Here is an 11,164-nt window from a genome sequence, read left to right on the forward strand (position 1 = left end):
CTGCCTTCCTTCTTGTCGTCTCTTGCTTTCTTTCTTGCTTGCTTGCTCTGGTGGAAGCCAGCTGCCCTGCGGAGAGGCCCACATGGTAAGGAACTGAGGGAGGCCTCCAGCCCATAGCCAGCAAGGAACTGAGGCCCTCAGTTCAGAAGCCCTCAAGAAACTTAATTCTGCCAACAACCACATTTCTATGTGAACGTTTTCAAATATGATAAAAAGTAGATGGAATAGTACAATAGAATCTTATCCATCACCCAGATTCAACATTTATGGAGATTTTGCCATATTTTCATTCCTCTTTTTCCCTTTTCTGACTTTAAAGCAAACCCTAGACACCATGTCATATTATTTTTATATACTTTGCATATATCTCAAAAAAGTATTAGTCTCCTTCCTTCTCTTCAAAATGAGCAGACAATCAAGGATTCCCAGATGTCTGATGACAACTTCTGACCTAAAGGACAGAGGCCAGGGGACTTCCCTGGTGGTCCAGTGGTTAGAAATCCACCTTCCAATGCAGGGGACGAAGGTTTGATCCCTGGTGGGGGAAGTAAGATCCCACATGCTGCAGGGCAACTAAGCCCACGCACCGCAACTAGAGAAAAGCCCACGCGCCGCGGCGAGGAACCTGCGCGCCATGGCGGAGACCCACTGCAGCCAAAGGAAAAAAAAAAAGGATAGAGGCCAGTACCTAAAAAGGTAACTTGGAACAGGGAGATGAAAATTCCTTAAAGAGATCAGAGCGGATATTATAACCATGAAACAAAGTCAAGAATAAAAGAGAGTACGTGGATATGAAAAGTGATAGCAGAAAGGAAAAATTAAACAGAAGGGCTGGAAGATAAACTTGAGGAAATCTCACAGAAAGTAGAGCAAAAAGATGAAGTGATGGAATATGGGAGAGAAGGAAAAATTAGTGGGTCAGGCTAGGAGGTCCAATATCCCCCAAATAATAGGAGTTCTAGAAAGAGAAAAGAGAGAAGATGAAGGCGAGGAAATAATCACAAAATGTTTTAAGAGAATGTCCCCAAACTGATGGATACTATTTTGCAGATTGAAAGAGTCCCAGTGCCTAGTGCAATGGATGAAATTTTAGAATACTTGTGAGAAAGGTAAAGGACCCTACAAGTTTCCACTAAGAAGAAGATAGGCCATAAACAAGGAATCAGGAATCAGAATGTCTTGGGAATTTTCAACAAGACTGGGAGCAAGTTGGCAATATGACAAAGTCTTGAAAATTCTGAAGGAAAATGATTTCCCATCTAGAATTCCACATGTAACCCATATCAATTAAGCATGAAGGTAGAATGAAGACATTTTCTGACGTGCAGAGTCTCAAAACATTTATTACTTTCTAGAGATGCTGTTAGAGGACATAAACGAAAGAAGAGAAACAAGAGCAGAGAAGCAAAAGACCTCTCAATTTAAAAACGTCCAGGGGTCAGCTGTACACCTGGCATAACCCACCACCAGTCAAGCCTGGAACAGGTCAGAAAGTTCTCAGAGAGATCTCTTCAAGAAGATGAATCTGTCTCCTACTAGTAACTCTGAAGGTCTTGAGAGGAGATAAGACAATTGGCAAAGAGTTTGGGTGAAATCAATGATAAATATGTAAAAAACTAAGGAAATGAAAAATAAGGCAACTATTCATTCTAGGGTGGGGGAAAAGTTGTGCAGGGTATAAAAGTAATCATAGTTTACTATAGAGCTCCATTATTTACATAGTCACAATAATGTAAACATTGAGTATTATTCTAACACAATTATGATGTAAGTATATTATGATTATACAGAGTGGGAAGGGTGCGTGTGTATTGGGGAGAGCCAAATCCACATCTGACATTGGGGTAAGTTCACAGGTAAAACCTTATATTGAAAAATGAGAGAGTATAGTAAAATAAGTAAGTTCCTTACAGACATGAGGGATAAATATTCAGTTGAAAAAAGGTGAAAGCAGTTGCCTCCAGGAAGGGGTAAATGTTTGTGGTGGGGCAAGAGGGTGAGGGATGCTGTTTTTCACAGCAAACTATTTGACTCATTAAACAGTGTGCATGTATTCCTTATATAAAAATAACCAGTAAGACCAAAAAGTAGATGATGTCAGACAGTGATAAATGCAGTAAAGTCAGTAACTCAGGATAATGTGAGTGAGTATATCAGAGGCAGGCAGTTTTGGACTGGGCTGAGGAGAAAGTCCCATGAGCAAATGAAATTTAAGTCACAGGCAGCCTGAAAGATGAGGACTCAGCCATGTGAGAATCTAGAGGAAAAGGGTCCAAGAAAAGTGGGCAGTAAGTACAAAGGATCAGAGGGCAAGATCTTAGCAAGTTGTTGAAAGCACAAAGGAGGAATAAAGTGAGAAGGATGGGGTGCCGGGCAGGAGTTGGGGGCAGATGAGCTTTGGCAGATGGACAAGTGTCAGATGAGGCAGGGCCTTGCTGGCCATGGGGACACCTTGAGTTTTATTCTGAGAGCCATGCATGAGCAGCAATTGGAGGCCTCTATGCAGGAAAATAGAATTACATTTTTAAAATACTGTCATGTATAGAATATCTATAGGGTGTGAGATACTGTTCTAAGTGTTTTGTATGTATAATATTAAACTCACTTAATCCTCATGATAGCATGAAGATGCGTTAGCCCTTTTTTTTTTTTTTTAAGTTAGAAAACTAAAGCACAGAGAACTTGAGTTGCACAGTGTAAGCCAGGATTCAGTCCCAGTTACGGTGACTGCTGCCTCCTGGAAACCCTTCTGGTTAGTCCAGTGGAGGAGAAGGTCTAGATATGGTGATTCTCAGCCCTCTAAGCTTCCCAACACCTGGGAGCTGTAACAAAATAAAGTGCCCAAATGCACTGGCATTTTTAGAAGCTCCTCAGTGCAGCCAGATCTCAGTGCAGTTGAGAATCTTCAGACTAGAGACTTTTGAAGGTTCCCCGGGGTTCCACCACTCTGTCCTCACACCGCCATTTCTGTTGCAGGCGGCATGGGATGGCTCCTGGTTACCGCCTCGGCCTCCCGCCCAGGCTGTCTCAGATCCCAGGCATCCTGCCTCTCGCCAGCCACCACTCCTTCCCAAGAACCTGGCTTTCCATGCTGGTCTCTGCTCTGGGTACTCAGGTGTCTTGTTCCACCTCTGCTTCCTTTCTTTCCTCGGAGTCTCAGCTGCCAGTCTCCACCTCCCTCCCCAGCGTTCTGTACCAAACTAGTGCACACCACATGAATCATGTTTCCTTCCCTCCTTTCTCTTCTGCAGTGAGGTAACCGATCGAGAGAGCGAGCGTGCCCGTCTATCTAGTTTTGAGAGGGAGTCTGGGGTCCGCACCAGGGGTCAGAAGACCGTATTGATGAGGGTTGGCGCATGTCACTTGACAGCTCTGAGCCTCAGTTTTCCGTGTTGTTAAGCAGGGAGAAGATAATGTGCTGCGCTTCCTATCGGAAACCTCGAGATCCGCCTATTATCTGATGCTTGCCTATCTTCCAGCCATCACTCAGGCCCAGTCACCCTGGCCTTTCCGTTCCTTGTGCAAATTCATCTTGTTCAAGCCTTGCACTTGCCTTGAACCCTTTGCTTGGAACATTTTCCCCCCAGTTCTTGGTTTGCATGATTCCTTCTTCTCATTCTGGTCGCAGCTCAAAGGGCACCTTCCAGTGGCCTTCCCAAGCCACTCATTCATTCCTCAAAGTCATCCCCTACCCCGACTCTGTCTTACTGTCTTCACAGCCCTTAGCATCTTCTCAGTGTCTGTTTATTGCCTCCCTGTCTTCCTCTCCCACTGGAATGTGAGCTGCATGAGAACAGGAGTCTTGTCCTTGTTCACTGCTGTGTCTTTAGCACCTAGAACAGGGCCTGACGTGTAGTAGGCCTCCATATACCTTTGTGGATGAATGAATGCCTGTGTATGATGACGTGATGTCTGATGTGGCCCTTTAGAAACTTGAGACTGCTGTATGTGAGTGTGGGCTTTTTATTTAAAGCATCTGGATTTGGGAGCCGTATATTTACTTTCCTAACACTGTTTCCTTGAGGCCGATTGCAGCTTGGGCTGACAGACAGCAGGGGACAACGTCTGGGGAGAGGAAGCCTGAGGTTAGAATAGAGCCGAGGCTAGCCCCTCCTTGGGTAAGCAGTTGGTAGACAGCTGACCGCAGCCTGCCTTGGCTCCCCGCCCCTTCACATCCTCTCCCTTATCAGACATTGGAAACTTTGCCAAGTAGGTTACTGGACTACTGCATCTGAGAGCTTAGAGATCTTTGTCCCAATTTCCTGGTTGAATGTGCAACTTGTAGATGAGAAATGTCCTCATTTCCGGTGACTAGGGAAAAATAACGAAACGGAAAAAAACGGGGCGAAAGTACTTAACCACAGGAGGTAGAGAAAGCTGAAAAGAGAGAGAGAACTAACTAACAGAAACCTGAAGGTAAGGGGCAGGGAAGTTAAAGGGAGTGGAGTTGGAATCTTGGCCGTGTATTTGCCTTCAGACCGTCTCCGGGCCCACCCATGCCTGCCTTCTCTAACCGCAGTGATCCCCACAAAACCACACTACATGTGAGCTCTGGCTGTGGTCAGTTGAGAATTTCTGAGGAAGGGACACACAGCATCTTTTCCAGAAAGGGGAAGTGAAATAGTCAATGCCAGTTTCCCCTTTCCTGCTGGTCGGGCCCCCAGGTCAGGCTCAGCCAGCTCCCTCCACCCCTGTTTCCTGGTAGCGGCTCTAGGCTGCTGTCTGTGTTATTCATTAGCCAGGCACTAATATTTCTGTTTACCCATCTGTCATCCTGCAGGAGGTTCAGAGGAGTCCCACAATCTAAGCAGCCACCCGGAACCTCTTGGATCTGGCTCAGTCAGCCACATTTAGCTAGTGTTTATCGTGTTGAAAGTCCTGCGCCAGAGCCTTGTACGATATGCAGCCAGGAGTGAGAAAGTTTTCTCAAGTAGGATGTGACCAGTGTGCCACTTGAGCATATGTGCTGAGCGGTGCATCCAGTGATGTGCTTGAGCTGGCTTGCAAGAGCCGATTATTAGCATCGCTTGCCAAACCCACGTTCGGTGTCTTCACATTGGTAGAAACTGGCCCTGGAAGGAGTGTGTGTGCCACAGTTATTGGCAAGTACTGCACATCAGGGCCTTTGCTACCCTCCAACCCCCCGCCCCCTGCACCCTCATCCGAAGAACCAGCATACACTGGGGACATCTATTTATCAAAGACCTCTTCCTCCTTGGTTCTTGGATGGCCAATTCTAAAGAAAGAGGAAACAGCCCCACTTTCAGGGAGCTCCCAGCCTGATGAAAACCCTCTGTGTTTGCTAGAATACTTTACGGTTCTTCACTCTGTTGTATATATTATCTACTTGATCCTAACAACCATCTCCCTTCAATGGTAAGCACAGATACCAGAGTGGTCATCTTAAAATGGAAATCAGATTATTTCACTGTCTTGCTTAAAACCCTTGAATAGCTTCAAAAGCTCTGGCAATAAACTCATACTTCTATCTGGGGCCTAAAACACTTAGTGTCATCTGGTCCCCCCTGACTTCCTCGACTTCCTCTTTCACTCTCTCCCCATTTCACAATATCCCAGCATCAGCTTCACCTGAGATTGTTAGAAATACAGACTCTTGGGCCCTGTCCCAGACTTACTGATTCTGAAACTGTGGGGAGGGAAAACCGTAATCTATGCTTCAGCAAACCCTCCCTGTGGTTCTAGTAGATGCCTGAGTTTGCAGACCACTGCTCTGTCCCCACACTGAGATGGGGGCAGCATCTCTCTGCCCCTGAGATGCTAAGGTTTTCTGCCTCCTTAGGGCTTTTGCACCTGTGGTTCCTGTTTCTAGAATGCTCTTCGCATGGGCCTTTGTATGGCAACTCCTTCTCATTGTTCAGGTCTCAGCTGACCATCACTGACTCTGGAGAATCTTCTAAACCCTCTCAATCCCTCATTATACTTTCTCCCATATCCCTATTTTGGTCCATTTGTAAAAACCATTTGCCACATTCTGAAATTTCCTTGTTGCTTGTTTACTTGCTTATTAACTATTTTTTCCCACTGGAATGGAAGCCCCAAGAGGGCAGGTACCTTGTCTCTTATATGCTCTGCATCCCCAGCCCCTAGAAAACTATCTGGCTTATAGTAAATATATAAGTAGATAAAAATCAGTACATATTTGGTGAACAAATGAATTACTAATTTCCCAGTAAAGAGATGGGCTATGTATCAAATGACTTGATGGAGATCAAATACTTGTTAGTGAGTAGCTAAAACTTCACCCTGAAAGTCTCAGACCAGGTCCAGAAATTTTCTTGTACTTTTTAGCAAGAGTGGCCATGTCCCTAAAACCCTGGGAATCTCTGAGTTGGAAGGAGTCTGGCAGTTAACTGGTTCAGCCCTTATCAGATGTGTGAGTTTCCTCCATGTTCTAAGATGAGTGTCTTCTACTTCAAAATTCCCAGAGACTGGGGAGTGATTACCTTGTTTAAGTGATTACCCTGACTGTTTAAGACGTAACTCCCTGCATCTTTTGCCCATGATCTTTGTTCTTTGTGGGGCTACAGAGAATATATCTTCTATAAAATGAACCTAATCTTGTTCCAGCCACATATTCAGCATTCTCTTACTTGTTTCTCATATGTTGGTGAAAAAAGCAGGCACTTTGGAGTCTGGAGGGCCTGGATTCAAATTTCTTCTCACTATTGACCTTGGAAAGTTCCCTTAATTGTCTCAGGCTCCTTCTTTAGAACAGTGCCTGGCATTTAATGCGTATTATTATTATTATTATGTTTTGAATCTCCAAAGCATTTTGGTTCATTTTTCTGGCCTTGATTCCTTGGGTTAATTTCCTTTTTAAAAATGTGCTGCTTAGTACTCAATATGCTACTGATTAGATATCAGTGGAGTGGTTGTCATCAACTTGTTTAGACTCAGTTTCTTTTAATGCCACCCAAAATCAAATCCGCTCTTTTTTTTTTTTTTTTGGAAGGTGTAATATATCACATATGCATAGTAAGCCTACAGTCAGCTGAAAATCCCAGATTTTTTTCTTACACGTTACTGTCAAACCATCCTATATAGTTGACTATATATTATTTCCATCATTTTAAATGTTCTACTTGCTATGTCTCTTTTAAGTGGGAGAACATCTTTGTTTCACACAGGTTGGTATCTTAGAGCTAAATAACACTGTATAGTTTCTCAGCAGTTTTATCTATGCAGTCTCATTTGACTCCTCAGAATAACCCTGAGAGGCATATGGTACCCTCATTATTATGCTTTGGAAATGGTGGCTTGGAGGTTGTGACTTGCTCAAGGTCATCCCACTGGTAAGCAGAATTAACATCGAAATCAGAGCTCTTATGACACCAGTCAGGTGTTGTTTTGAGGAAGAAAAACAGAAAATGAGCTCCCAGTTCAGTGGGAGTAATAAGGAAAGTCTTTCTGAAGAAAGTGACTGTTGAGTAGGGTTTCATAAGAGGGGAAAAAGCAAACAATCTGAAGATGAGGCAGAACGGGGTTGAGGTGAGGGGGACTTATAAGCAGGAAAAGGTCTCTGAAGGATAATTTCTTGGGCCCCTGAGCTAGGCCAGTGGTTCCTGACCTGAGCTGCCCTTCATAATCACCTGGGAAGCTTTTTAAATCTCACCTGCTGTAGCCCCACCCCCAGAGATTCCAAGTCAGTAGATCTGAGGTGGCTATTTGTATTATTTTTATACCTCTACATGTTATTCTGATGTATAGCCTCTGTTGCAAACAATTAGGTGCTGGAGAGCACAGTCTAGGGGTTCTTCTTGCAGAGCAATGTTAGGCAGGTGGAATTGGGAAGGGAGAGAGGATGCAGAGCAGGCAATGGGATGATGAGATATGAGTTCCTGAGAGGAAAACTTCTGATGAAAGGAAAACTCTGCAGGTTTCTAAGCTGGAGGATAACATGTTTTAAGCCTCTGTGATACACTGATAACTTTGAGCTGGGACTCGCCTCAGTCCTCTTTCTGAGTCCAATCTCTATTCATCAATCTAAACAGGAATCCATCCCTCCACTCTTATTGCACCTTTAACATATTTCTGTGGTTTCAGATGTACCATCCTCCCCCTTCGCTGCTGAGTCTAGTTCTCCATCCCATTTTTGCTCTCCTTGTGCTTGCAGAAATGTTACAAAAATTGTGGACACTCTCTTCAGAGTTTTATAACCTTTATTTTCATTCTTTTTTTTTTTTTTCTTGGTCATGCCACACAGCATGCAAGATCTTAGTTCCCCAACCAGGGATGGAACCCATGCCCCCTGCAGTGGAAGCACGGAGTCTTAACCACTGGACCGCCAGGGAAGTCCCTAATCTTTATTTTCAATCGGCCAGACCAGGTTTTTTCCTGTGCTCATCAGTGTTGAGCTCTAACTGATGGTTGCCAAGCTGGGTTCTGACCTGTGGGGGGCACCATGGAGGGAGAAGACAAGACCCAGACCTCAGGTGGCTCCCAGTTTATTGGGGGAGACAGGTACACACATGAAGACGACTGGATCATACTTAAAGGGCAGCAAGTCACATGGATATTGCCCACACCTAGGTCATTATAGCTCTAAGCCCCAGTCTTCCCTCCTAATCCCCTTGGTTCAGAACCTTCCTGCATCTTCTTTGACCTCATTTAGAATTTCTCTCCCATCTCTTTCCCAGTGGCTTCATTCTAGCACCAACAGCTAGACCAGTGTGTAGGTGTTGTTTCAAAGCTGGTAGCAAGGTTGTTTTAGGGCTCTCTGCTTCAGCTACCAACCACCTCACACGGATGATTGGAATTTGTATTCTCTACATTGCTTCAGAAACTCTGGTCTGATAGTTCTCCTATGCCCAACCGTTTCTTCTTTCGTCCTGGAGCTCTGCTCCTTTGGGAAGGAAAATTCAGTCAGGAAAGGATACAGAGCTGGTGAGAGAGATTTTTTAGAGTCCCAGTCGTAGTTTGGGTCTGAGGATTCCTGAGTCCGGGCCAGGAACCCGTGTTCTCCCTCTCCCAGCCTGCTCAACTCATACAAAACCCAGAGTGCCTCCAAAGGTCCAGGGACATCCTTAGTCCGTGGTGAAGTCAGAACTCGGTGCTCCCTCTGCTTGACTCACACCCCTGTCCACATTCGCCACTTCTGCTGTCTCTTTGCCTCTGCGTCCCAGCAGGGAGGAGCCCTGATGCCGCAGTGCCTGCAACCCTTTTCCAAAGGCCCTGCGCACGACTGAAGAAGAGAAATAGAAAAGCAAGGGGTCCAGACTGGCATTGAGGGAACTCAATACCACAGCTTCTGCCCGCCACCTGGGGCTTGCCTTCATGTGGAACCCCACCAGGTGGGATATGTTATATGGCCCAAAGCACACCAGGAAATTAAGGAGGGTCACCACAGCCAGCCCCACAGCTCGGCGCCGCCTCTGGGCCTGCACATGGGGCTGCGTGAGCATGATCCACACAAAGCGCCAGTAGCAGAAGATGGTGACCACCATGGGGATGAAGAAGAGGACGAGGAACAGCTCCAGCCGCATGGGAAGCACCACTTTCAGCTGCTCTGCGGTGAAGTTCTCATAGCAGGTTATGCTACTCTCATTTGTGGCCCTCTGGGTTGAGTTCGAGTACTGAATGATGATCACCAGGGTGCAATGACCAAAGGACACGATCCAGGAGATCAGGGCAGCAATCACTCCATACACAGGCCGGCGGGACAGCTTGTACTTCACGGGGAAAGCCACTCCCAGGTAGCGCTCAATGCTGATGCCCGCCAGGAGCCACGTGCTGCAGTAGATGCTACTGTAGAAGCCAAAACCCGTGAGGGCACAGACTAGCTCAGGCAGGTACCAGAGGAAGTCAGACGCGGCCTCCGTCATCTTGAAGGGCAGCAGCAGCAGCAGCAGGAGGTCCGCCAGCGTCAGGCTGAGCAGGAGGATGTGGATGGGTGCCGGGTTGGGCTTGCGGACGCGCCCCACGAAGGCCCGCAGCGCCAGGAGGTTGGCAGGGAGACCAGTGAGGAAGATGACGATGTAGGCTGAGAGGATCAAGGAGTTTTCCAAGTTGGGCATGACTGTTCTGGAAGAGGATGAAAAAGGACAGGGTCAGGAGGACCAACTCACAGCCTGCAGACCCTGGTCGGGTTCAGTCTGTGGACATCCTCCCAGGCACTCTCTCCCTTTCCCAGGCCAGGGCTTTCTGCTCCTACCACGGCTTTGCTCACACACCACCTGCCAGAACTGCTCAGAGCAATTGTTGACTTTGCCTGGGGCGGGATATTAAGCAGTAGTTATTACGTTTGCCATCGTGTGTCTCTTGGGGAGGCCAACCCTTGGCTTCCCAAGGGAATTCCCCCTCCGGTTTTCCCAGCCTTTCTCCTTCTCTTGTCACAGATACAGGAAGTTACTGTTAATCAGTTTCCAACTCTCCTTAAGTCCTTTCCTCAGTCAGAGACCTGCAGAGAGAAAAGGCAACCCTCACTACAGCAAGGAGGGAGCTGGGCGATGTCTCTCGGGAGAACTCGGGCTGTGAAAACCCAGGTCCCGAGACCCAGTGCTGGTTCCTCCTCAGGACCCTGCCACACGCCCAGGAAGCAGGTGCCCAGCCCCCAATCCATCTCCCTACCTGTTTTCCTTCTCCTTTTTGCAGAACACAAATTCTCCTCCATCTTTCCCTCCCCTGTCCAATTCTGGGGCTATACTGAAAAGGGGAAGCTGGAGAAGCGTAGGGAGGGGCGGCGGGGAGGAAGAGTGAGCCAGCACTGTCCTCTGGGGCTTGCCCCCCCAAAGACTTTAGAGAATATTCAGAAAAGCGCATGGGCAGTAACTGGCTCAGGAGCTGGGTGTTTTGACAATAAACAGAGGAACTCCTCTTAATGGGGTAAGAGTTTTCTGTTTGGTTTGTAGCGCTCACTACCCGCACGCAGTCTGGGCCCTCCATCCTCTCTCCGGTCTTAGGGCCTGGTCCGCGATTCCTTGCCCCCCACCGGCTCCCGTTTCTGGATGTGATCCTTGCCTTCAGTTTCCGACAGACTTCATCCAGCGCCAGCCACACCCCTGTCCCCCAGCCCCAGCCCGTTTCCCTCCAGTTCGGATCCCGGCATCGCTTCCCAGAGCGCAAGTACTAAGCCAGCTGCCTTGCCTTGTCTTTGTTCCGGAGAGAGGGCTTCTTGGGATTAGTCCTGAAGGAAAGTCTGAAAGCT

At 47.0% G+C, this 11,164-nt stretch overlaps 1 protein-coding gene across 1 annotated transcript; it reads right to left on the reverse strand.

Moving 5' to 3' along the window:
* Positions 1–9,044: 9,044 nt before the first annotated feature.
* Positions 9,045–10,034, reverse strand: LOC132353527 (free fatty acid receptor 2-like). Its single transcript, XM_059904775.1, has one exon. It carries the CDS (start codon positions 10,032–10,034, stop codon positions 9,045–9,047), a length of 990 nt encoding a protein of 329 aa, XP_059760758.1.
* Between the last annotated feature and the right edge of the window lie 1,130 nt (positions 10,035–11,164).

This window comes from Balaenoptera ricei, chromosome 19 (genome assembly GCF_028023285.1).
Source record: "Balaenoptera ricei isolate mBalRic1 chromosome 19, mBalRic1.hap2, whole genome shotgun sequence".
In the NCBI taxonomy this organism is placed as follows: domain Eukaryota; kingdom Metazoa; phylum Chordata; class Mammalia; order Artiodactyla; family Balaenopteridae; genus Balaenoptera; species Balaenoptera ricei.

What these genes read in the sequence shown, in the direction of transcription:
- LOC132353527 (XM_059904775.1), bottom strand. Translation starts at nt 10,034, where the DNA reads ATGCCCAACTTGGAAAACTCCTTGATCCTCTCAGCCTACATCGTCATC.